The sequence below is a fragment of the Aquarana catesbeiana genome, linkage group LG03 (genome assembly GCF_042186555.1).
Source record: "Aquarana catesbeiana isolate 2022-GZ linkage group LG03, ASM4218655v1, whole genome shotgun sequence".
In the NCBI taxonomy this organism is placed as follows: domain Eukaryota; kingdom Metazoa; phylum Chordata; class Amphibia; order Anura; family Ranidae; genus Aquarana; species Aquarana catesbeiana.
In genome coordinates this window covers 527,261,035-527,289,013 of record NC_133326.1, presented here as the reverse complement: position 1 = coordinate 527,289,013, position 27,979 = coordinate 527,261,035, and the positions used below count along the sequence as shown (strand labels likewise).

At 42.4% G+C, this 27,979-nt stretch overlaps 1 protein-coding gene across 2 annotated transcripts in view; it reads left to right on the top strand.

The window, feature by feature from the left end:
- Positions 1-27,979, top strand: part of CCND2 (cyclin D2) — a 76,403-nt gene that overhangs the window by 14,729 nt on the left and 33,695 nt on the right. For both annotated transcript variants that reach the window (XR_012242938.1, XM_073621253.1), the window contains exon 4: positions 22,492-22,640. Coding sequence is in view for 1 of the 2 variants with exons in the window: in XM_073621253.1 (XP_073477354.1) it covers positions 22,492-22,640 (149 nt within the window). In the remaining variant the exon portion in view is untranslated. The remainder of the gene's footprint in view (positions 1-22,491; positions 22,641-27,979) is intronic.

Below are 27,979 nucleotides of genomic sequence, written 5' to 3'. Positions count from 1 at the left end.
TCGGATTTTCCGACAACTCTGTGTGACTGTGTGTATGCAGGACAAGTTTGAGCCAACATCCATCGGAAAAAATCCATGCATTTTGTTGTCGGAATGTCCGATCAATGTCCGACCGTGTGTACAGGGCATAACAGTGATATTCTCTTATTTGCTTCTTTCTGGTTTGTTAAATGTACCACTGAAAGTGTTATATCTGATGAGTGTTAACACTTCACCTCTGTGAACTACAGGGCATTTGCCCCTACAGTATGGTGATGGAGAGAGGGGAAGTTGTTCAGGAAATCAGGAGCAAACAGCCTAGGATAGCATTCCTCTAGAGATACAGTACAGTGAGTGAGCATTGTTGGTTTATGACAGATATCGTGTTGTTGGCAGGATCACTGGGTAAAATAAAGGGGAAAAAAAGCTGAAATAAAAGGAAACCAATGTACCCACCACATCTAAAAAAATGTCAAGCTGCAATCTATTACATTTTTGTTTCTTGGGTATATATATATATACACTTTAAGAACATGCATGTATGCTCAGATCAACTTACAATACCTCCTTGGTCAGTTCACAATCTGGTCACATGGGGATCCTGTTTAGGTCAATGAAGTGAGTGATGGGGGGCTGTACTTATACTCTTGGTGTTGGGGAACACAATAGTGACCTGATAGCTCTTCAAACATGCCCAATGATTTTATTCCCCAAGAGTGCTGCTTCATTGACATTGGAACTGTGCTTAAAAAAGAAGTATGGGTTGGTTTGTTTTTCCTGATTTATACTTACCTTGGTTGCTCTATCTGTCCCCTGGCGCCTTTACATTGAGAACCAAGCAATCGAACATTGCCGATCGCTCGGTTCTGACAGTTCCCAGAGCAGAGAGCTGTAAACTGTCAGTCACAGCTCTCTGCTCTGATCCCTCCTCGCTCTTTGTAGTGCTGAGTTGTGGAGAGGCAGGGGCGGCCGTCTCAACCTCTCAGAAGCGGGTGTCAGTCCAGGCATCTGGCGGATCCAGACTCCCATTGTCGGGAGGACACAGAGCTGATATCCGTGACATCAGCAGAGAGCGGACTTCAGTCCTCTCTCTGCTAAAATCGTGTCACAGGAGTGCAAAACGGGTTGGACTCCTGTGATCCATAGGAGAAGTCCAGCCCAATGAGCTTTGCCTGGACTTCTCCTATAATCCAGGAAGCTGTTAACTGAAGTGTAAGTACTTTATTGCCCAATTTTTAAAAAGTTTTGGATAGAGTTGTATTAAAACCACTTTCAGTTTATGTTTTGCTGTTTGTGTTCCGTTGAGGAGATTTCCTTTCACTTACTGTCCCTGAGACACAATTGAAAGCGGGAATGAAATCTCTTCAAATTAAGAAATTTCTCCTCCTCGACAGTTGCCCCTAGAACAGGTATCCCCATTGGAAGATTTACCCTCGCCTTCTGTTGTGGTGACAACTGTAAAATTATGAATTTCCGCTTACTGTCTCTCTGAAAACGGTGACCAGGATAAATTGGGGGGGGGATCCTACAAGTGGGGTTAAAGACAGCAATAAAAAAGTAGGCAGGGGTTCTAAAATTGTCCATAGTCCTACTCAGCACAGAATGCTGAAAAAAGGTTTTTGCTTTCCAGAAATTTTAATGTCCATGGGCACCTTAAAGGAGTTGCAAAGGCAGAAGGTTTTTTTATCTTGATGCATTCTATGCATCAAGATAAAAACCTTCTTTGTGTAGCAGCCCCCCAGCACCCCCTAATTACCTGCCTGAGCCCCTTCTCTCTGCAGCGATGTCCACGATCCCCTCAGCCATCCAGGACATTCCTCCTGATTGCCTGAGATAGAGCAGCGGCGCCATCAAAGTCAGTCAGCCATTCAGGGGAGAGATGGGGTGGGGCCAGGTCGGGGCTCCATGTCTAAATGGATACACGGAGCTCTGACTCGGCTTGGGTGCCCCCTGTAGCAAGCTGCTGGCTGAGGGGCACTCAAAGGACGGAGGGCCTAGGAGCAGCAAAGAGGGACTTGAGAAGAGGAGGATTGGGGCTGCCCTGTGCAAAACCAACTGCAAGGAGGTAAGTATAACATGTTTGTTATTTAAAAAAAAAAAATGAGCCTTTACAATTACTTTAAGAAAAGTCCCAGTGCCTTAAGTCAACAGATACAGTAGATCTGCTTAGTGATAGTTTATTAGAATGGATAGGTGTGGCAGTCAAACTGTGCATTTTTCTGTACCACACCTAGAGTTTTAATCCACATAGAAGCTCCGGATTGCTCCACACACTTTAACTCTTCTGTTTTTAAACCGAGGAAACTATATTGCCTTCGAAGGAGTGGGGTAACTAGCTAGAACTCCAGAATTAAGAATCAATACCTAGTGGGCTCTGTTTTGGTAACAAATCTCTATTTGGAACAATGGATACATAGCTAGTGTAAAAAAGAAACAGATATGTAATTAGTATTGTCTAAAGCTGGCCATACATGGCTAGTTGAGGAACTTGCTGGCCCTGCTTAGTTTGCCAAAAGTCAATTGACCAATCGACTTTTGTCGAAACAGCCTGCTGGAACATTTTCGGACAAACAGCAGCTGCATCAAATCAGATGCAGCTGCTGTTTTGTTCATTTTGATAGCTGGTAGGGCCAGCTGTCAGAATACCCACAGAGAGAGATTTGTTCATCTACGCTGTATAGCAGGCTAAACAAAAACTACTAGTGTATGGCTAACTAAGAATCCTTCCTTAAAATTTGTAACTCAGAGGAACCCTCAAAACAAGTTTCAGGTCTCATGGTAACCCTGCTGATAAATAATGTATCTACAGCATTATTGTGAATGGTAAGTTGAGCTATAAGCATAACTGAAAGAATGAGTAATATAGCATACTAAGCATATTTGACACCCAGTCTGCTCTGTACAGCAAAATTGTTTTCAGCAGTAATCAAAATTGCGATCACTGGGAGGAATGCCGTTATACATTGGTGGTCAGTGAGGAGAATTCACCATACATTGATGGTCAGTTGGGCGAATGTTCCTTACATTGGTGGTCAGTGTGGAGAGTGTCCCTTGCCTAAAGAGTTCAGCGGGGAGAATGCCCCCCCCAAATTGGTGGTCAGTTAGACAATGCCAGTATTCCTTCCACTGACACCAACGATGGGGCATAATTCCTTCCACTGACAACAAAAATGGGGCACTAATCCTCCCACTGACGCCCACTATTTCTCCCCCTAATACCAAAGCTCGGGCATTGTTTACTCCCACTGGGCACAGTCCGGCCTCCCTAAAGTCTGAAGGACATAAAAAGTGGCCCTTTCTTTAGAAAGTTTGGAGACCCCTGCCCTATACAATGGTGGTCAGTAGGGAGAATGTCCCTTACATAAGGGGTCAGCAGGGAGAATGCTTCTCACATGTAGGGTCAGTGGAAAGGATGCCCTGTTCATTGGTGGTTAGTGGGGAGAATGTCTCTTATGTAAGGGGCCAGTTGGGCAAATGCTCCTCACATTTGTTGCCAGCTGAGAAAGATTGCTTCTTACATTTGTGGTCAGTGGGAAGAATGCATCTTACATTCGTGGTTGGGAAGAATGCTTCTTATATTGTTTTTTTGTGAAAGGAATGACCTTAATTGGTGGTCAGTGGAAAGAGTGCTCCTTATATTCGTGGTCAGTGGGATGAATGCCCCCCTTAAAGATTGCTAAAAAGACCAAGGCACATTTGTTAACACAATGCTGTATTAAAGTGTGGTTACATGAGTTGCATGTGGTAGTGATCACATAAAATTCAAACATTTTGTGATCACACAAGATTCATTGCTACTACATGCTAATTTACATTAAAATGACTCATTTATTTAATTCGTTTAGCAATCAATCACTACATTAGCAATTACATTGTTTTTAAATCTACACATTAAAACATAATATAATGCAGATAACTAGTTCATAGATTTGATGGCTACATTTGTTTGCCTTTTTCAGCATAAGTATAATTTCTGCAACCCCAGAAAATACATGTTGATCTTGCCAATATTCCAGTTTCCTTGTACCTTTTATATGCACTAAATTGATAACTCAAACAATGGTCTAGATTAGAAGTAGAAGTAGGAGTAGAAAAGGTCCCGACGTCAGTGGGATGAAAGAACACCTCATCTTTGGTGTCAGTGGGATGAATAACGCTCCATCGTTGGTGTCAGTGGCGGCAAGTGTGCCCCATCATTGGTGTCATTGGGAGGAATTGTGCCTCATCATTGGTGTCAATAGGAGGAATTGTGCCCCATCTTTGATGTCATTAGAAGGAATTGTGCCCCATCTTTGATGTCATTAGAAGGAATTGTGCCCCATCATTGTTGCCATTGGGAGGAATTGTGCCCCATTGTTGGTGTAATTGGGAGAAATTGTGCCCCATCATCTGTGTCATTGGGAGGAATTTTGCCCCATCTTTGGTGTCATTGGAAGGAATTGTTCCCCAACTTTGGTGTCATTGGATGGAATTGTTCCTCATCATTGTTGCCATTGGAAGAAGTTGTGCCTCATCGTTGGTGTCATTGGGAGGAATTGTGCCCCATCTTTGCAGTCATTGGGAGGAATTGTGTACCATAGTTGGTGTTATTGGGAGGAATTCTGTCCCTTTATTGGGGGGAATTAAGCCCCATTGTTGGTATCGTGGATGGAAATAGTGTGCCAGGGGCCAGATAAAAGCTAGCAATGAGCCGCATCTGGCCCCCGAGTCGGAGTGTGGAGACCACTGGTCTAAATCAAGAGGGCAGCCTCAGGTGAAAACACTGCTTGTCTATAGATACAGTACACGTTGTCAGCGTTTTTACCCTAGGATAGAATGTGTGCTACTGGCAGAATCACAACGTGAAAATAAAGGGGAGACAAATCAGAAAATGAAAATGAATGCAGCCACTACATCTAAGAACTGGTGAGCTGCAATATATTACATTTTGCTTGTGGGTTTGGAGACACTTTATTTACTAGTGATTATGTTAGCATGACTGAGCTACTTAAAATAGCCCATGTAGCTGTAGCCTGTTTGATTTGGAGGAACTGCTTCTTGCTGCCTGCAGCAGAATGATGACATCATTATCTCTCAAGAACTATTTTTTTTAAGTGAAAAGTAGAGCTTTTTCTAATTATAACATTGCAAGATGCACTTAAACTGCAGAAATACTGTTCTCTCCCCTTCAGTCTATAGTTTTATGTAGATAGTGGTTTGTCTTTTTATGGTAAGCCAGTAGAGCTCATGAAAAGGTGCTGCAATTGCCACGAGACTGTAAAGACGCATTGATGTATATGTAAAGTGCAGGATGCATGTTACACTTTGGTTAACGTCAAAGTCTAAATATGAACGCTTGCTGTCTTAAGTTCAGAGAAACACAGACCACATTTACATGTCTGCAGGCCATAGTGAGTATGTTGTACCACACAGTCCCTCAAATGTTACACTTCTAGATCAACAGAATAAGAAAATGCTCTATTTTAGATACTCTATTTCCAGGTGAGCCTAACTTTCTAAGAAAACCCATCCAATCCAATAACTGGAATTTGGACTCTATTTTTCAAAACAGTTATTTTTACTGCTGCTGTCTACTTATAGTAGTAAAAACAGCATAAATCTTCCATTTATTTACATTAAGGTGGTGTGTTTGCAAAATGCATGCCTTTAGTTAGCTCTGTGCATTCATGTATTTGTGATATGCTTTGCATATATATATATATATATATATATATATATATATATATATATATATATATATATATATATATATTTATTTATATATATAGTGCAATTTTTCAATTTATCCTAATCTGTAAAGATTAATTCCAAGCCAAAAAGTAGTGAGAAAATATCTTCCTAGATTCCTAATCAACAGTGATTACCTTTAGGACCCCCTCACACTTTTCCAATGCATTGCGGGCAGCTGGGGGGAGTGATCCGCAGCGCTGTAAAAGTGATCCGGTGGCTGTACAGCTGCTCAGGTCACTTTCACTTGAAAGCCTGTCCAGGACGCCCGCGATGTCCTCACCCGAAGCCGATCTGTCCCTCGGCTCTCGGGTGGAGGCGCCGCCATTTTCGGTAAGGGAATCAGGAAGTGAAGCCTTGCTGCTTCACAGTCTGGTTCCCTACTGCGCATGCGTGAGTCCCGCTGCACGTCCTCACTGGTCCCTGCTGTCTTCTGGGATCTGTGTGTCTCCCAGAAGACAGCGAGGGGGGGGGGGGTCAGAGGAGGGGCCGGACATGGCATAGATCACTGCGGAGCCTGTGGTGATCTATGCCCAGAAGTGGGAGCAAATACCTGGGTTATACAGGTATCTGCTCCCCCCTCCCCCCCTGAAAGGTGCCAAATGTGACACTGGAGGGGGGGAGGAGTCCGATCAGCAGAAGTTCCATTTTTGGGTGGAACTCTGCTTTAATGTGTTTCTGCAGTGACAGTGGAACAGGGATAGAGGTGAAATCTTGAATTGGTGACAACTGTCTAAGAGATTTATCTTACTTTGGAAAGATCTTTTCTCACTTCCTGTTTTATCTTGAAACTGGATGTGAAGGATAATCTCCCCTACAGTACACGCACAGAAACAAAAATGTAGCGGGGTTTAACCAACTTTAGCCAAGGTTTTGGCTCTACATATAATTTCAGTTTAAATTAACTGTTGTGGATTGCTGTTTATTGAATAAGGCTGAAACAGATACACAACTGTCCAAAAATGTGAAATATAACATATGCTTAATTTCTGTGTATGGCCATTCTAAAGGGTTTCCCTCAATCGCTGTGCATTCTTTGTGATTGTTAAATTGTATAAATGTGCTTGCCATTCCTATATCAGCTGATTTACTGTCAACAAGCTGTGTTTTTTTCCATGTATGACTTTCGTGGTTTCATAAAAACAAATATGGACTGGGAGGTTTGTCTTCTACTAGGAAATTTGCCCACTGGAAATGAGTATAGCCTTCCAGGAGAATATCTCCTGACAAGGCCTCTATTAAGGTAACATTATAGACACTCATAGCGTTAACCGGTTCAGTGCCCGTGTGACATCCAGTCACGTCACTTGGGCCAATGGTCTGGAGAGCCCCTTGATGTTTATTGAATGCGATCAGTGTGTTGCTTGAACACTTGAAGGGATCCTCTGTAGATGCTGAAAGGGTCTTCTCTTTTAAGAAAAACTTGCTAACATTTTGCCCACGTTGGGTCCTGTTTTCAGAAGAGAAGCCAGCAATGACAAGGCAAAGATGGATTAAATTAAGCTAAGTGGCAGCCCTGTCCTTCCTTCATCAGCAAATTTTAAAAACATGGGGTAAAAATGGAGACAGAATAGTGAAGGACGGCTTTTTTTTTTTTTTTTATAAAGAAATGCATTCTGTGTCCTTTGGGCCTAACATAAATAGACGTCAAAAGCGTAGCATACTCTGCTTTATCCTTATCTCTTTCTGTTGTCTATTTATGGCAGGCTCAGTAGATAATGGATAAGGCAGATAATGTGTTGTTGCATAGAGAGCAGACGTAATATTTTAGCAAACCGTCATCCTCTACATGTAATAGCTGTAGGCTGGGTGTTTCATTAGTTGCAAGTGCAATAGATTTTGCTTTAAAGCAAGTCTAATGTTAAAAAAAAGGTGTAAAAGAAGGGTAATGTTATTTATCAGGCCTGTTACCAGAGACTCTGAATTTCGCTGCCTGGCAGAACTAACCCGGCTTCAGCACCCAATGTGTTTCCAATGCTTGTGTCCCCTGCTGCAGGCTGTGGTCCACCCACCCGTCACATCAGCACCTTTGCAGGAAAACAGTAGTAATGTAGCTCCCAGTAAGTGGAACCACAAGCGGAGGGGGGGGGGTTGTTAGGCGTCCCATTGACCCAGAAAGACTATACAGAATGTAAGTTGTAACTTTGCTCCAAGTATACCTACTAATTGCTGGATTTTTTCACCGGAGGTCAGCAGTGGAGGCCCCTGTATAACTCTCATTATTGCATTCCTTAAAACAAAATGAAGTTTGGCTCTATTTTGGTAAGCAGAAAGGTCTGATAAGTCCATATTAGGACCTGTGTCAACAGATTGTTTTCACTTTAAATGGCATTTGCATACCCATAATTAAACAGGTCAGTAATGGGTCAAAAACAGGTCAAATGCACCTGTCAATAAATTCTGAAATATCTCAGAAGCATCTTAAACTGACGCCATCAACACAATCCCAAAGCCCATTGTCACAGGCAACAAGTGCCCCCATATCAAGCCCCATTCATACACAGAACCACCCCCCTCCCCCCGCCCCGCTCTCACCTCACTCCTGCTGGTGTATCTAAGCCAATGAGGAGAGAGAGACCCGGGAGTGCCACTGCTCTCATGCACATCACTGTTTCAAGATGGGGTTTGAGACCCAGTTGTCCTCTGCAAAATTACTCTTCCTCACCTACTCTTATGCCGGGTACACACGACCGGACTTTCCGGGAGAAAAGGTCCGATGGAATAATTCCATTGGACATTCCGATCGTGTGTGGGATTCATCTGACTTTTTCTTTAGAAAATTCTGACGAACCTAGAAATAGAACATGTTTTAAATCTTTCCGACGGAATCAATTCCTATCTGGAAAACCATTCGTCTGTAGGCTATTCCGACGGACCAAAAACAACGCAAGGGCAGCTATTGGCTACTGGCTATTGAACTTCCTTTTTCTAGTCCCGTCGTACGTCATCGCGTTCTAAACGATTGGACTTTGGTGTGATCGTGTGTAGACAAGTCCGTTTCAGTGAACTCCATTGGAACACCGTAGAAAAAAACGTCAGAGTTCATTCATTAGACGTCTGCAGCATAAAGTCTAATTATTCTGTAGTCCAAGATAAGAATTAGGAGAGCTAGAATAAACAGGAAGTGTGCAGAGGACACAGGACAGCTCTAAATTGCAGACAAGATCAACAGGTTTTTTTGCACTTCTCAAACATATATAACAAAATGCTTCCAATGGTCCAATACACAGACCAAAACGAGTAAATAGGAGAAGCTCCTTTTTAGCGTTTACATACATTTCAAGGTTTTATTTACATGCAGGGGTATAGCTGTCTCCATTATCTTAATAAGAGAGACCAGACTACCTTATATGCATGTGAGTATTATGTGGCAGTAGTGTTGGCCTCTAGGTTGATCGGTGTCTCTGTGGACAATATTTGGGCCTGGATTTGTAAGAAATATTTTTGGTAGAGAGAGGCTGGCCAGATTTTCTTTTTTTTTTCTTAGGTAAGCCTTTAGGGAACAAAATGTATTGGATCCCCATCCCAAACTTTAGCTTTGTAGAGCGTAAGAAAGGTTACAAAGATTAGATCTACTGTCAGCTTTTTATTGGTGTCTGTGCCCATTCCATAAACAGGATATGTATTATGTATGTTACAGCTTTGCCCTTCATAGCCAAGAGGTGAGGAGACATTTCCCCAACTGGGTAAAAAAATCTGACAGAGGTTTTAACACTTCCCTGCTCTATCCAGGACAAAAAAAAAAAAAAAAGTTTTGTCTAGAATTCCATATTTAAAGGGTAACTCCATTTTCATGGGGAAAAAAATAGCAAATAAAGAAAAAATAATATAGCATATACAATTGCGTCACAAGTCTCATTGTAATTGAATGTTATTAAAAATAACCTTTCCTTTTCAATCTGCAGCTCTGTCAATTTCTGTTAAATGCAATGCAATATGGCTACCTGAAGGTGTTCTGTAGACAGAATGTCTACAGAACACCCCCCAGAAACATCATTTCCTGCTTATGTGATTGGCTCACTGATATTTCCCAGAAGTCCACAGTAAGATACAAGTCAGAACAAAATGTCATTTTTGGTGAGATACTCCCAACAGGAAATCACGTCTAAAGGGACGTAGGCCCAGCAGTTCTCCTTATTAGAGGCCTGCAGGCACAGCAGCTGATTGATAATTAAGAGGCCACTCCTATTAGATTACCTTACCACATGGACACAGACGAACACACATAGATTTCTTAAGAATAACAAAAGTTATGAATCTGCAACAAAATTTGTTATAATCCCTGCAATGTACATAGATCACCCAGAGGGGAATGTTTTTCTCTCAACAAAAGTGGAGTTACTCTTTAAAGAAGGATTCCAAGTATGACATTTTTTTCTTGGACCAGTATCACTATGCATATACCATACCTGTGTGATCCTTTTGGAAGCTATAAATCACTGTAAATCATTCTCTGAATGGTGCCCGTGCCAAGCAGCTGACCTGCTACGTCATTTTTGTCCAATTCCCAGTGTTTCGTTTTCAGGGTGGCTATGTTGCTTCTCCATAGATACTGTGAAGAAGTGAGTGTTGTCACCCTAGGACAGGAAGTGTGTTGCTGGGCAGATCACCAGGTGAAAAAAAGGAACAAAGCCTAAACTGATACAACCACTGCATCAAAGGACTGGTAATCTGCAATTATATTTCTGTTTTTATGTTTAGATTTGGGCTTGGAGAGGGCACAACAGGTCCTCAAAATCTGCTGCACAGGTATTGTAAAGTATTCTGCAGCTCAGATGATACAATATTACTGCACTAAAGACACAATACTGTGCCCTTAGCCAAGAACAGAGATGGTTTAATCTGGGTATCATGACTCATCAGTTCATGTTTTTTTTAACCACTGGGTTGCTTTTGCTATAGCTAAATGTGAAATGATAAATAGTTCTTGCATGAGACAAGCCTGCATCATAAAAAGGATGTCATATAGCGCTCTTAAAGGTCAACCCACACACAACATGTGGGGAGGTTTTTAATAACACTCAGAACTGTATACAGGTACGCCGAAGTCCAAGTCTCAATGGAAACTCTTTACATAAACTATAGGAAGTGTCCTTGTTGCCCAAAGCAACCAGTTGGTGTTTCGCAGTAGTGGTTGCCATGGGAAGCAAATATGCATTTAATGCACACAGCTTGTTGTGTTCATTTGTTAAAGATTCCAAGCTGCAAAAAAAAAAAAATGACCAGTGTCCAGCCAGAGCTTTCCAACAGGAAGTCAGCCGTTCCTTCACAAATATCTCTCCCCATAATTACCGTTCTTAACACAGCGGTCTTAAAGTGTATGTAAATCCCAACAAGGAACTCCTTTTGCTGTAGTTCAGCACAGTGGCTATGTGGTTTGCATTTCTGCCTAGCAGCACTAGTGGCATCAGTTCAAATCCCAATCATGGCACTACCTGCATGGAGTTTGCATGTCCTCCCTGTGCCTGCGTGGGTTTCCTCCCACACTCCAAAGACATGCTGGTCAGTAAATTGGTCCTAGTATGTGTATGTATGAATGTGAGTTAGGGACCTTAGATTGTAAGCTCCTTGAGGGCAGAGACTGATGTAAATATACTATATATATATATATATATATATATATATATATATATATATATATATATATATATATATATATATATATATATATATATATATATAATTTTTTTATTACAGATACTTATATAGTGCCATCAATTTACGCAGCTCTTTACACACATATATATATATATATATATATATATATATATATATATATATATATAATCACATACACACACACACACACAATATATGTAAAGAGCTGCGTAAATTGACGGCGCTGTATAAGTATCTGTAATAAATAAATGTCTGTTCAAATAGTGCAAGAAAGACCAGATGATTCTACCAGAAACTGATCACCTCCTGTGCTATCGCAGTTTCCTGCACTGTTTCCATTCCTCTTGTAGGACTCCAGAACAACCCCCCTCCCTTTGGTATTGAGATGAGCAGAGGGGTAGGTGTTCTGTAAACTTAAAGAATAAGTGATGGCAAAACTTTTTTTTAGTTTTGGATCAATTTGAAAGGGATTAGAACACCTGCCATCTTGTTATTGCTGTTATTATCACGATTAGGGAGATTCACTCTCACTATTTGTCCTGGTGACCCCTTTTCACCCAAAGAAAACCCAAAGAGGGAACATCTTCCAATTGGCATGCTAATTCTGGTGACCCTGGCGCCTACTAGGAATTTCCTTCACTTTGAAGGAATTTCCACTCACTTCCTGTTGTGGCTATGGGACAGGAAGTGAAGGGAAATCTCCCCAGTGGGACACAGTTGGCAAAAAAAAAAAAAACTTTACAGGTAAAACCCTCCCTTACTCTATCAAAAATGAAGACAAAAAGTTCTGCCTTCAGTTCTACTTTATTTATTTAATACAGGTATTTATATAGCGGTTGTCAATTTATGCAGCGCTTTACATATATATTGTACATTCACATCAGTTCCTACCCTCAAGGAGCTTGCAATCTAAGGTCCCTAACTCGCATTCATACATACACATACCAAGGCCAATTTAGACAGGGTCCAATTAACCTACCAGCATGTCTTTAGAGTGTGGGAAGAAACCTACACAGGCACAGGGAGAACATGCAAACTTCAGGCAGGTGGTGGCTATGGTTGGGGTTTGAACCGGTGTTCTGCCGAGAAAGTTCCCCTCGGCAGATAATGACCCCCCTGTACTGCGCAGGCGCAGCGCTTGCTACGAACAACAAGGGAGCCGGCGAAAATCTCCGAAGCTGAACAGCTGTGAGTCAGCTGTAGACGGCGCCTGCGCAATGAGCAGGACATTATGCCCAACGCTGCTGCACGCTCCCGGAGCTCGTGCTACTCTAGAGGGGCGGGTGTATTACTGTCATATCGTGGTAGGGGGCGGATGCTCCAGAAGAGGTTGAATATTAAATTAAAGGGCAGAGCTGTTTGCACAAGCATCGGGAGTGTGCGGCATTGTCTGGTAGCATCGGGAGTGTCTGTTAGAATGTGGTGTTCATTGCGCAGGCGCGTGGTGTTCATTGCGCAGGCGCGGTGTACAGCTGACCCTCAGCTGTGTATGTTCGGCTATTTTCGGCGGCTCTCCACCAGGGGAACTCTTTTGGCAAGCTTCGTACTGCACAAGCGCTGCGGGGGAACTTTTTCAGCAAGCTCCGTACTGCGCAAGCGCTGCGCATGTGCAGTACAGGGGGGTCCTTATCCGCCGGGGGAACTTTTTCGGCAAGACAACGTCGACCATAGTGCTATAATGAGCTTTGTCCTCCTAGGACAGGAAGTGTGCTGCTGGCAGGATCACCAGGCAAAATAAAGCAAAAAAGCATGAAAAAAGAAAAGAAAACGCATGCAGGGAGCACATCCAAGGAGTGGCAAGCTGCAATATATTACATTTGTGTTCTTGGGTTTAGATATTTAGGGTGGTCCTAGATAACGGAGGCAGCTGTATTTGCATGTATGTTAAGAACGCTCCCATTATTCAGTTTGTTATTAAATACAAAGGTTTGGCTCTGTCAATTGATCATGTTTGTTAATAGAAAGGGGGAAGAGCACCAGACCGACAACGCCTATCATAGGCACTAACAATAGTGATTGGGGCTGGCTTTCTTTCAATCCTGATTGATTGCTACTTATAGTTTCAAAATCAGCATCAGCACTTGATATGACTGAAGACAACTTGAACATGCATCTGTCCACCTCTTTCACAGAGGTGTTCGGTCATTCTGTTTTTGACTTGTGATTAGACCAAAAACAGACTAAAGTGTATCCCTGTGAGAGGCCAGATGTAAACGCAATTATATCTGATTACATTCAGGTCCATTCAGATTAATTCAGGGTAATCAGACAGAACACAAACATGTCAAGGCCGTCCATAGGTATTGCAGCTGCCCATTTTTCCTCCATCTTGTGACTTAAAAGACAGCCAGCGATTGGACAGTGATGGGAGAAGCAGAAGACTGATGAGCTCAACTCATTGTCACACATATTCCTTGTTAGCACATAATGACTGCTACACAACTCACTGGCTCCTTGTGCTGCTTCTCCCCCTCACAGCCTGAGCTCTGCTGTACAGGGATTGCAAGAGGCTGATACCCAGTCAAATTTAGGTACTTACACTGCCTGTATTTTACAAAATACATTTTATGATGTATTAATAGATACAGGGCTGCATTCATTTGTGTCCTTTCATCTTCCTGGACTTCAGCTTTAACGCTAGCTATACACAATAAGACTTTGATAGGTTAGTTGGAGCAATTTTGAGCATAATGCTGTAATATGGGGGTCATCCAGTTGTCTTTAGAGCTCCTCACACAATGTACGTTGGGGCTATGCCGTGAGCTATTTCCAGCGTGGGTTCAATACATAGACAAGGAAAAATGGCTTGTTTGCAATAGTGTCTCTTCATACCACACACTACTTTTTTCATCGCAGCAGGTTGCAATGCGAACCACCTCACTGCATTGCCTCTGCGGTGAATAGAACTGTATTGGAATGTCACTTGTGACATTTCAATGGAGGTCTGTTGAAAGATAAAAGTAAACAGTGTGATGTGCAGAGATCAATGCATCGTCACTGTGACTCTCAACACACACTGATGGCTGTGTGATCAGTGCGACTCGCAAGGTTGCATTGATCAGATCCTCACGTGTCATGTCTCTTGCAGTGCTGTTTCATTCATTTCCTCTAGAAGGAAAGGTGTGGCACAGTGTTAACCAAAACTTGCAACTTGCTCTGCAGATTTTTTTTTTTTTTCACGCAGCCTGCCAAACTGAGACCTACATTAGTCAGGCTTCTTGTCCTTTTCCTGGAGTACTGTGAAATATCTCAAATTCAGCATCAAAGTGTTAACCAAAAATGTATTGCTCTGTGCTGCTACATTGCACTCAATCAGATTTACCAAATATGATGAATGTGAAATGCCCAGTTATGCAACTGAACATGTAACAGAAGGTGTGATGTGTATATGCTACCTATGCACGCTCAAATAAACAGTTTAATCCCTAAAGCAGATCTAGCATCAGATATGTTTTTATGTAATATTTACATGGCAGGTAATGTCACACTTTCAGTTATTTATATAGTCACATAGAGATCACAGTACTCCCCGTTAAGAATGTCTTCATCTGCTGTACCCTCCAGAAGTACAGAGCCAGCTCTGATCTCTGTTCAGGTGTTCCGTCAGATTAGGTGACCCATCAGATTTTGTAACGGAAGTGACTGTCCGTCACGGCCATCTTGGTACACCCCACACTCGGCCACACTAAGCCTACATTCTGAAGACATCTTTTTATACCCACAGAAATCTTGCATTTCACGCTTATATTTACTACTAAACTGAGCTTACTGATCTCACACGTTTACTAATCTGACAGAAGACCATTGCTTTTATAATTCAACTTTAAAACAGTGTCACAGACTTCAAAATACTGTATTTAACGATATAAGCTCAGTTTAGTGGTAAAAAATAAGTGTGAAAAGCAAGATTCCGGTGGGTGTAAAAAGATGTCAGCTTGGCGACTTCAGTAGAGTTGCCACCTCATCCCTTTAAACCCGAACACCTTTGAATTACGCAGGTTCTGAGGCTAATCAAATGCAGATAAGGCACCAAGTGAGACAAATTGCCACCTTAATCAGCCACAGAACCTGTGTAATTAATATGTGTTCGGGTTTAAAGGGATGAGGTGGCAACCCTAGACTTCAGACTGTAGGCTTAGTGCGGCTGAGTGCAGGGTGTACCAAGATGGCCGTGATGGAACGTCACTTCCGTTACAAAATGTGACGGGTCGCCTAATCTGACGGAACACAGGCATCATCCAACCGCACTATCTACTTCCTGGACTGAGATGGTGGCTCAGAGAGGACATGACCATTTAAATGGGAAATCCAAAATGTTAGAAGAAGTAAGTCAAAATCTTCAGAGACAGTTAAAGTGACAACTGTCTAAAAAAAAAAAAAAAAAAAAGAAGAAAAAAGATGTCCCCTCTCTTTGAAGAGCTTTCCACTCAGAATCTGCTGGCCCTCTGGGCCAAGAAGTAAAGGAAAAATCGCTTCTTATAAAGACGTGCTGTATGTGTATGCACCTCAGCGCCACCTAGTGGCCACATTGATGATGTATTTTATTACTGCCCATAATAAAAGCATATTCATTTAGAAGTGGAAACAGCCTAAAGAATATTTGTTTCTGCCAGATTTGCACAGAACAAATGTACCGTACATGCAGATTTACTGGATGAATGTCCATGCAAATATTTTTTTATAAAGACCTCTTAGTGCAAAGGTCCGGTTTATTGTCCTTCTGACTTATTGGTGTCAGTGGGAGAAATGGTTATGGTGGCCAACTGTTGGTGTCAGATGGCAGAATAGTATCTTATATTAGTGGGAGGAATAGTGCCCCAAGGGCCAAATAAAGGCAAGCAAAGGGTCGCATCTGGCCCCCAGACTAGTGTATCCAAGTGACACCTTTATTTTTTTTTTAGAACAAATTAGTGCTAAATGTTAGTGGTAGTAAAGGCAGAAGGTTTTTTTTAATGTATTCTCTACATTAAGGTAAAAAACCCTCTGCATGCAGCTCCCTCCTCAGCCCCCCTTTATACTCACCTGAGCCTGATCTCCATCCAGCGATGTGCACAAGAGCAGCAGCTCTATCCCTCCTCATTGGGTCAGACACAACATCAGGAGAAATCACAGCCAGTGAGGAGGGAGCAGGGGCAGGATCAATAGATACACAGAGTGGGGCTCGGGAGTGAACATGTACGAGTGCCCCCAAAGCAAGCGGCTTGCTATGGGGGCACTCTGCGGGGAGGGGGGTGGGGTACCAGGAACACTGGCGTGGGACTTGAGAAGAGGAGGATCAGGGCTGTTCTGCAAAAAAACTTTGGACAGAGCAGGCAAGTATGACATGTTTGTTTTTTTAGTTTAAAAAAATGGAACATTTAAAATCACTTTAATGGATATCTCCTGCTTTTATTATCACAAGAAAATTGGCCATACAATAGCAAAAGCAAATAGATATTTTTTTTAACCTTTAGTTGTATATTTCTTGCCATTACCTTGACCCTTCACTAAAAAAAAGAACCCAATATAAATTCCCCTCCTCCAGACATGCATGGGGATATACGTTTGTGGGCATTATTTGTGGTTTGTACCCACAAATTTATAGTGTGCATTTTGCCTTAAGAGAGGTCAATTAATCCAAATTTGTTGTCACACTGATCCTGTGATGGGGAACCCACCCCACTGTCTCTCAATCATCACTCTGTGACAGTGGCAGTGACAGCGTGATCACAGTGCTGGGCATGCACGATCCAGCACGCTTCCAATACAAAATAATGGTGCATATATAGGTGGCAGCATGAATTAAGGCCCACCCCGTGCTGCCACAAATATGCATAGGGCCAGTGGGAAGTTAAACACTGGTTCTTATGGTAATGTTTTCATGGATGTGGGAATTTTTACCCAGAAGTAGACACAGATTTTACCAGTCTCCAATTTTGCTTCTTGAAATGTACCAGTTTTGAAACTTTAATTTGAAGCGTTTGCTTAGCAGAAATTTGAACTTAGCATTGCAAACCACAAATAAATAGCAATAGACTGCCAGTGTTTGTCATCTGAGAAATTCTGAAATATTCATGTATTTAACATGGGCATCAGCCTAAAGTAATAGTATTAAAAAAAGAATTTGGAAAATGTATGCCTTTTTTTTTTATAGTTGACCCTGTGCAAGGAAGGCGCAGGCATAAGGAGAACATACTGTCTTGTGTGTCTACCTTATTGTACAAATCTATTTAAAGCTGAACTCCAGGCAAAACAAATATTGTCTACATACAAAAGGGACATATTAGCATAGGCATGTTAGCTGAATCTTGGTATCCTTTGTGTGTTTCCTTCACATATGGGCAGTAATGCAGCATGAAATAACTCCTGCACTGCCTCTATGCAGGAATTTCCCATAATAAGGACCAGTCACTGCTGCTCTCTTCCCATGTGTGGGGTGACTGGTCTTGTATCCGCCCCTCCTGTAGTTTTCTGCAGGCAGCCTGTAGTGGGAGGAGCTGCTGGGCCCCTCCCACCGCTCTGCTTTCTGCTCAGTCTATGTACAGCATAGTGATGATGTCACTGTTTCTTTTTTCAAGGTAATATCTGTGTGTGTAAAGGCATTTGGTGAAGACAAAGTGGATTAACTGTATATCCCTTGTGGTTATTTAAGAATATATTTAAAGTAGAAGTTCACCTGAAACCTAACTAACTCTAAACCTACTGGCAGCCACATTCTAAAACCAATCTATCTAATACTGCAAAGAAGAAATCGCTATACATGCCTTTTCTCAAGCCATTCCAGTCCAATCTTCAGGGGCGGATGCTGTGTGCAGGAGAGAACTGACAATGGCTGTGAAATGCCTGGGGAGTGACCTCACCCATAGACTTACTATGGGGCTTCCATTGTCAGTTGCCTTTCTTCCACATACTGAAGCCGCCGCTTACAGCTCAGCGTGGGACTGAACCAGAGCGGCTGCAGAACAGGTAAGCGATTTTTTTCTTTACATGGCTAGATAGATTAATTTTAGAATGTGGCTGCAAGTAGGTTTAGAGTTAGTTAGGTGTTGGCTGAACTTCTACTTAAAGTTTTTGTGCCCCGAGTTCAGCTTTAAGGTGTATGCAAACCCTAACAAAGAATGTCTCTTATTTGCTGCCTTTTGGTCTGTTAAGTATACCATTTAAAGTATATTGTTATGGGGATAAGTGCAACAAAAAAACCTGCTGATCCTGCCACAAATCTAGTGCATTTTTCCCGGTTCTCTTTGTAGACTACAGAACACCTTTCCCCCTGTGTTATGAAGAAGAAGAGAGGAGTATGTGTTCTGTAGACCTAAAACACTTCCTTCCTAGGCTGACAATGCCGCTCCTCCATAGATACAGTACAGTGAGTAAGGCTCAGTTCATACTGCCGCGACATACAGTGCGACTTCTTTGAGTTCTACTTTGATAGAAGTATAGAATAGAAGTCGCCTTAGTACAGGAACTTTTCTAAAGCTGGAGCCACTTCAGTAGTGCTAACTAAGACAGCTCTCATTGACTAACATTGAAATTGGTGGTGGAGGTTGGTGTCCCAAGTTCTCCTTTTCATATTAGCAATAAAACTTGGCATTCCCATCCTGCAACCTTCTAATTGGACAGTGAATGGACATCCCTACACCAATGAGATCATTCCTGTGCTCCAAATGTATTTGAACATTTCTCAATGCAAGGAACACGATGTAATAAAAACTATCTACCATGGTGGTTAGTTTGCCGCCTTGCCTTCCAATATCACATTTGACTACAAAGGTAGAAGTAGCTTGTAAATACACATTTTTTTACATTAAATATTTATTAAAACTATGAACTCCATCCATAAATTTAAAAGGCGTAAGTGAGCAGTGAGGAGGTGGGCGCGTCAAAAGTTACAACATAACTTTTAAAAACCACATTTAGACTTCATTCAAAGAGCCGTATTGGCAGCAAAATCCTTTCTAAAAAGTTGTCCATATGCTGTATGCATGTACTGTAACACTTGTGCTAACATTTACAGTACATACATGCAGCATACATAGACCCTATTGGCCGCTACTACTGCTTTAAGCTGAATAGTGTACCCAGCAGCGTTGCTGACCCCTATGCTACTGTATACAAAACAGTATGCTGTACACTGCATTTTTGAAGCCTGTGTGAATGAGCCCTTAAAAATATACAGTAATAACAAAAATGGTTCATGTAACAAATTGGGTTTATACATGGCTTAGTGTATAGATATCCCATCCATGCCCAATAGCTTTAACCTGTAGAGCATGCCTGGGCCTTCTACTGCCCCCGGGCCACATCTGGTCCTTTGACTGTCCCTTTCCGGCCTTCAAGGCCTCCACTGTCAGCCTTACTAAGGAAGCTGACAGGCTCAGAGAAGCATGCTGACAGATGTCCATGTGGAGAGCTGCAAGTACTGGACCTGTGCTTATGTAACCTGGACCGGGGCTCAGGGAGATAAATGGCAGAGCTGCAAACACTGGAAGGAGAGAGCCTGAGGAGTTGATTGGTACAGCAGGGAGGCTCGATTTTGGTAGGAGAGCATCGGTATGTCTCCTAGGCAAATGCATTGCCAAGGAGATGTCCTGACGCTCTTTCGTCACTCGGCTACATGACCAAGTTCTTCCTGTTAGTGGCAGAACCAAACCTGCACACTGCAAACCTCAGGAGACATGCACCTGTTCATCACTCCAGGTCAGGATCTGCAGAAATCCTGGCTGTACAAATCTCAGGCTCTCTCCTTTCAGTACTTGCAGCTCTGCTAGTTATCTCCCTGAGCCCGTCAGTCATACATCAGTACTCAGATTGGCAGATCAATGAATGAACCCCTGGGCCTGTCAGCTTCCTCGCTATTTTTGCCAGCCTGCTCTACACTAACATTGTGACCAGCAGAGGACATTTCTTCACTACTGCTTCTAATAATCATGAGTGGACACACTAATTTATGAGCCGTCTTACCTATTATTCCTAGCGCCAGATGTTTGTTTATTTACCTAAAGTGTTAAACCCACAACAGTAAAATCAGTCTGTATATGCAGTAAAGCATGCATGTTATACTCACTGTGGAACCTAAGGGGTTAATCCTCTGCATTGTGTAAAAAGGCTGATTGATCCTGTCTTCTCTGATCCTCTCCTTCTTACACAGTGCCCAATCCATCTCCTGATAAGACAGAGTCTTTGGAGTCACTCTGCACATGCTCAGTTTGGTGTGTGATGCTAGAGAGTTTTTTTATTTCTTGGTAGAGTGCATGTGATCAGAACAGGGCCAATCAGCACTGTCCAGACGGCGAGTCAGGGGTCCTGCAGCCTCATAGGACAGTCAGAGGAATATGAAAACTCATCCTACAGCTTTAAGCAGACACTGATAGAAGTCAAAAGAATTTTATATACTGCTGATGAGAAAAGGTATTTAGCAGTTAATAGTTACTAAAATAATTGCATTTCCATGTTCTGTGTACAGTGAGAGACCAGATATAGTGAATGCAGGGTCCTGGGTTTAGTAACACTTTAACCCTCCCTGGTCCACAAATAATACTGAGCAGAATTAAGTTTGGACTGTTGGTTTGGCCTTCCTCAGGGGTAGGGGTAATATTACTTCAATGTCCAATTAGCAGGATGGGGAGATGACGATTTTTTGCTTTTGTGTAATATAGAGAAGTGATGTATCCCTTCTGCCTGTGCAGCCTGGCCAAAGTGTGTGAATCAGTTCATCCCTCTGTCACTTCTGGGGTGTTCTTTCAGAAGAGTTGTTTCAGCTTTGTAATATTGCTCATTGTGCCCAATAGGTATGTTAAAATGATGCTCATGATGGTAGGAGACTGCTGCTGCTGGTTTTTATGGTGCTTGCACTGCTATATTTTTTGTAAAGACAGGTCTGCTTAAAATGGATATAAAAATGCTGCTAACTGCTTTCCTGAGATTATGTTGCCACAGCACAGAGGTTTTGCTACCATGCAATTAAATACTGCACAGTGCTGTTAGACGAATGTGTTTTCATGCACTTGGTGCTGGAGGGGAGGTGTTTAAGAGTTTTCAGGAGGTGGAGAAATTCTCTTTTATAGTCCAATGAGCAGGCAGATGACAAAGGAAGGTTCGAATGGAAATTGTGGTGTTCCTCTACAGGCTATACAGTTTGGCAAAGGTGTTTGAATCACAAGACTGTCTGAACAGAAATACATGTATTGTATATTGGCAGGTAAAACTGTTACAATATATGTATTTCAACTCTATATATGGCTAATTGGCCAGGGGTCTGTTTTAAACAGCCATTGCAGTCACTGAATATGGATATATGGTAATAGATTTCGTTCCTTTTCAGACTCCTAGGTGGCCTTTTATAATGTTACTCTTCCCCCACTTTCCTCCATTTCGCTCATTTTACACATAAATAGAATGTCTGCTGATCCGCTAACTCATGTGCACAGAATAGGCCCGCTAACCCCCTCCGCATCTTTTTTTTTTGTGGGTACGTCAGGCCGAATTTTTATCAGCGTGAAGGTCACTCACATGACTCTCAATAGCTGGAGATGAGAAGGGAACTCTGCACAATAGGAGCCACACTCCCCCCTTAGGAGACACTTGCCGCACCAATCGCTGCCTTTAATTAACATGCTAAAAATAGGAGCCACTAATACAAATTGCAGCCTGTTGCCCAACAAAAGCCTAGGCCAGAGCAGCCTTTGAAGGCCAAGTTTATGGTGCTTGCTCTGGAGGTTACAGAAAGAGAGAAGAGAGTGAGTCTTTTTTTTTTTTTTTTTTTGATGCTGATTCCCCTAGTCACTCTGGGCCTCCCGCCATTTTCTGGCTGTCTCATTTGCATTTTGAATGACATTAAGGCCGCTAACGAGGTTATTGAGCATTGCAGTGGTCTCCTGTGGCCACACGTAGAGCTGGACCTACAGCAGTGCGAGCTGGCATAGTTTCTGTGACTCTTTATGTGGGATAAGAATTGGCTTCATCCTATAAATGTACGTAGAGCACACAAAATGCTTGACTTTTGCAAAAGGCACAACAGCACATACTTCCAGAACAAGCACATCCATATAGGCGAGGGGTTGGGGGGGGCATAAAAGTATGTATATGTGTCTGTAGGTCAATGTCCTTTGTAGCTCAGTGCCACCACAAATAATGCGTGCTTTGGCACAGTCCTGCCTGCTCCTGACTGTCTGGCCTGTTCTCTTGCAGACTTTAACTTTGCCCTGTACCCACCATCTATGATAGCGACTGGAAGCGTGGGAGCCGCAATCTGTGGGCTGCAGTTGGACGACACGGAAAACGAACTCTCTGGCGATAGTCTGACGGAGCACTTGGCCAAGATTACTAACACAGATGTGGTGAGGATCCTGTTCATCTCCATATTTTTTTTTCCCCCCTTGATAATTTTTAAGTGTGTACAGCATCCTTGGAAAAAGAAGGTAACACAAGCATCTCTGTGAAAAAAAAAAAAGCTTTGGAATTCCCCCGAAGTTTTGGATCTACATATTATATTTGCAGATGTGGTTTTTTCGATCACTGAAACTGTTTGATAGTTACAAAAAAAAAATAAATAACTGCACTTTTAGAGGGTTGGGTGTGGGGAAGGATTGAATGTACAAGAGATGGTACCCATGCTTGTTGATATATATATTTTTTTAATGGCTAATATATATATATATATATATATATATATATATATATATATATATATATATATATATATATATATATTTATTTATATATATACATTGCAGTGAACATAAGATCTGAGAACCCCTATACTGGCTATACACTTCAAACAACAATATATTTTTATTTTTATTCTTTATTTTGTAAATCCTGTACAACAGACATTGCAGAACATTAATAAGAAGGTACTATTATAAATTCAAGAATAATTAGATTGAACCTATTGGACAGTCAATATACACACAAAGTAAATATATAGGAATACCAATAAAAAAAAAGTGTACTTGGCATAACATAGCAGACATATTCAGGATAAATTGTCCCATCCCTTAACTAATAAATTCCTTGCGTCAGTATTTTTTCGAAAAAGGATCAAAGTAATGATGTCTCTACCAGTGCAGAGCAAAGTTAATGCAAATGCATCATCACTTGATCATACATCTCACTTAGCACAACTAATTACCCAAAGACATGCTTCCTTATCCAAACGATTGTTAAGTCAAAAGATCATATTGTCACTTGTATGGCCAGCATTACCTGACTTAAAGCGGAGTTCCACCTTGAAAACTTTTTTCACATTTTCAGTCTTTTATTAATAATAAAAAACATTTGGAGTGAAAACATTTTTTAAACTTACCAGAAGTGCCTGTTGCTAGGTGGTGGTTCCTAATCTGCCACTTCCGGCCCCGCGGCGCTCCGCATCACTTCCTCCCTTGCCTGTGCTCCTGGGAAATGTGAGCCATCATTTCCCCAGAGTCAGTGGGCAGGACTGTGTGAAAAAAAGGAAATGACGCGATTTAAGGCGGTTCTATCTATCTTGCCATAACAACGGGGCGGGACCTTCCTCCGTCGCCGTCCGTTGTTTTGGCAACTTGCTAAACAATCGGCGCTACGGCCGCCGGAGCATTGCGGATGCATTACCCAGCATGCACCTCTCGATCGGTTATCCAGGAAGAGCTTGAGATTGGGCTTCATATGCCCACACTCATCATGGCAATGGCCTTAAGAGGATCAGCTAAATAATAAGATTAAAAAAAAAAATTACTATCCACTAGCATATACACATATGGTTTATGTGTGTTATCAATGCAGTGTGAGGGGATGCCTGGAAAAAAAAATTAAAAATTTTGGTGGCTGGAACTCTGCTTTAACCTAAGAACTATTTGTTGATGGAGAAAGTTATATGGCTGTGTGGAATTGCACTGTGTGCTATGGATTGTTGTTCTGAGCATGACACTGTCTGATGCTAAATTCCCTGATACAGGGCCAGACCACTATGGATTATTCATTTTCAATCACATAAACAAGTACCATATATATTGTTTGTTATCTGTATTGTTACTTTTATCTGATCTAAGCCTGCATTCTCATTTCATGAACGCGTGAAAAATTGTGCATTTTTGTGCCTTTCTATTTGAAGAGGCTGCCCTATGCACACAAATGCAGCAAAGTAGCTTATGCATCTTTTTGAGCATCAAGCTTTGCACGCGTTTTAATTTTGCATTTTGCTGCGTGTGATGCATGTTTTTTCTAAAGAAAACGTGTCTTTTCCGTGGTCGGGGTGCCATTAATAGTGAATTGCAACACAAGCACAACAGCGATGACTTGATTATTTGCAGGTAATTGCTCTGTAAGTGGTCGCCATTAGCTTCGGAGCTGTCATCACCCCATTGCTTTCCATTGGGCTTCCACCTACAGTGAATCACTGGGTCTCCTGCTAAGTCTTCCTAAGTACGAATGAAGTCTTACTTACACCTTTAAAGCTCCACCATTGGATCCATTTAGATTGAAAATGATAAGGGTAAAAACAAATGAAGTATAATACACTATAAGCCCCATTAAAAACATTTGGAAATGTTCAATCCTGGTGTATCAGTATTTCTTTCAGTCTACCTGGAAAAACAGTAATTAGCATCTGAACTCCACAAAGATCCATTTTTCTTCAATGTGATTGAAGTGTCTAACAACTAAATTCTAAAGTGTTTGGGCAGTGCAAGACTAGATGGTTAGGCATTACAACTTAAGCTGGCCATAACATTATGCACCTGATTCTGAGCCATAGACACACAGGACCCTTTCCAAATGCCGACCGCGGCCGCCACGGAGCTGTGTGAACCGACTCCATTGAGAGCCGGCCACATTCTCCTGTCATGCGAATTGGATGCAGGGAAAACTCCCAGACACTGCAGCTCACAGTGGGAGGGTTTCAGTAGAAGAGGAAGAGCTGTCTCAATCCAGAAAGCAATGGGCAGGACTAGGTGTGGCCGGGGGCTGATTGACAAGCTACAGGCTTGTATATCTGCTTCCCATCCCACTGTAGTGCATGCAGCCTACATGAGAGTAGCAACTCTGCTCTGAACTCAGGAACAGTGCAGCATTGTTGCCACACCATCACAGGAAGCTGAATTAGGTGAACTTCGCTGGGTGGACTAACAGGTATTTATAGGACTTTGCAGTTACAGATTTTTTTTTATTGGGAGTCCAGCGCTGAATAGGACTATCAATCTGACACTGGGTTCACACTTAGCCGCAGCTCACAGCAAGGGTCTGGTGCATCCTTGTTCTCCATTTTGAGGATGAATCAGGCCTGAATTTTTGCCTGAATTCAGACCTGAAACTGAGCCAAAGACGCACAGAACCTCTGTGCAATGCGCTCTGCAGCCATCACGGAGGTGTGTAAACCGGCTCCATTGAGAGGCGGGCATGCTCTGCTGTCACGCAAATTGGATGTGGGAAAACCCGCATCCGATTAGCACTAGTGTGAACCCATCCTAACATGTCATGCACTGGAAGGGGAGGTGTTTAGGCAGATTGGAACAGGCAGAAGAGAACACTTAGTATGTGTTCATGCCCTTCTACAGTTTTTTAAGTACATAGACTGACACAGGAAGCTGCAACAATGAGATGGTGTGACACTGTGGGCAGAGGCGTGTAAATCGCAAAATGAGCTGAACAGAAGTACAATTGTTTTTGGTAAATAACAGTTCATGAATGGGAGTTCTGTTTAGGGCTTAGTTTGTGCCTGAAAAATGTAATTTGTTATTGAGATGTTATTGGCATATCAAACGTATTGCTTACTGTATTGTGTAAAATGGAGCCATGATCTGTGTCTATTTCCGATCGTGTGTATGGGGCTTAAGTCTTTTGTTGTACAGGCTCCTCTTCTGTACTGAAATGACTTACTCTGATTTTACTGCACACTGTGAGCTTCTCACAAAGTGCAATAGAACCTGCAGCAAGTCAGAGAGCCTGCCTCATTTCCTTACTGGAGGACATCCGGTATCATTCAGCGCTTTCCTCCCCAGCCGGGCTTTCCCTGGTCTGCCCCTTTCATTCATTAGATTTCAGGTTTTTTGATTATGGAGGTTCAAAAATGACATGTGGGCAGTACCTAGGATGGTCTGCATAGAAATACAGCCAGCCTGAGGCAGGGTGCTGTGATGTTTTCAGGAAGCTATGTACAGCACCCTGAAACAAGGTTGGGAGTGTGACTTCATTGCCCGTAGACTGACTCAGAGTCATTGAACAGGGAAGATTAGCATGACAAGCACTTTTATCTTTCATGTTCAGGCGCTGCTTTAAATCTGCTTTATAGCACCCCCAGGACCCTCAAATTCTAAGGTGCTATGCATGCCCAATTTACAGTGTTATCTGCTTGATAGCTCTACTCCTGCCTCTTCCAATTGGATGAGCCTTACTGTTGGTTAGTAAAACGGCATATCCCAGTGATGGGCATGCACTGTATATGGCACTTTGTTTTCTGTGCTGGAACACTCATAGTTGCCAACATTGTAAAAAAATTTATAGGGACACTTTTTTGTCTGTAGGCGGAGTCTCATAATTAGGGGTCGGGGCACTCATTTTAAGGCGTGGTGTAGAGGAAAAATGGGTGTGGTTTAAACTGTATGGTTGGTGTGGCTTAAATGGGCGTTGCTCGAAGGGGGTGTGGTCCGAGTCTGAGATAAACGAGGGATGGAGGGAGAAAGAAATAAATAGGAAGGGAAGGAGAGAGAAGGAAGGAAAGATGGAGGGACAGCAGGCCCAGATCCTACACCACAATAGAAATATGTGTATTCCATAAAGTTTAACAATCAGCAGATAAAGATACCCCAAACACCTAGTGTTGGCGCTTCAATCATCCCGGCACCATGGTTGTTATGGTGTCAGGATGATTGAAGAGCATTTTTTCTATTATTACATTGTAATATAAAATGAAATCATTCAACTCACCATAATGCAGAATTAGTGGGAGCCCTGAGTGTGTCACCTGCCACGTCGCCTGCCACCAAATGCCATCAGGTGTTCCCAGCAGAGTCCTTCCTTACATCAGGCATCCCCAGCAGAGTCCCCCCTTACATCAGGTGCCCTAGCGGAGTCCCCCCTTACATCAGGCGTCCCCAGCAGAGTCCCCCCTTACATCAGGCGTCCCCAGCGGAGTCCCTCCTTACATCAGGCGTCCCCAGCAGAGTCCCTCCTTACATCAGGTGTCCCCAGTGCAGTACAGTCCTTTGATCCTGCCTCTCACAGACCGGTGTGCCGAAATCGGTTTTCCCAGAAAACCTGTTTTCCCCTGGCTCTCGGCTGAGATCGGAACTCCGCCCCTCCAGCCTCCAGTCTAGCTCCTCCTAATCTTAAAATGAGACGGCCTCCAATTGGGACGAGGGTCACAAAATCGGGATTGTCCCGGGACTGTTGGCAAGTATGAACACTGTGCATGTCACATCATGTACATACAGTATAGTTATATTAACATAACTGCAAAAGGTGGCGCAGTCCAGCAAGACTCCCTCCTGGCTATCTGTAATAAAGGTTATGTAAGTCTAAAGTGATATTAAACCCAAAAGCAATCATTTATTATATTGCAGCTTACCAAATCTTGGATATGACAGCTGCATAGGTTTCTTTTTTAAGGCTTTCTTTCCATTATTTTCGTCTGGTGATCCATCCAGCAAGTCAGCTGTTTTTTTACAAAAGAACAAGCTATCCAGCAGAATGTATCAGTTTACAA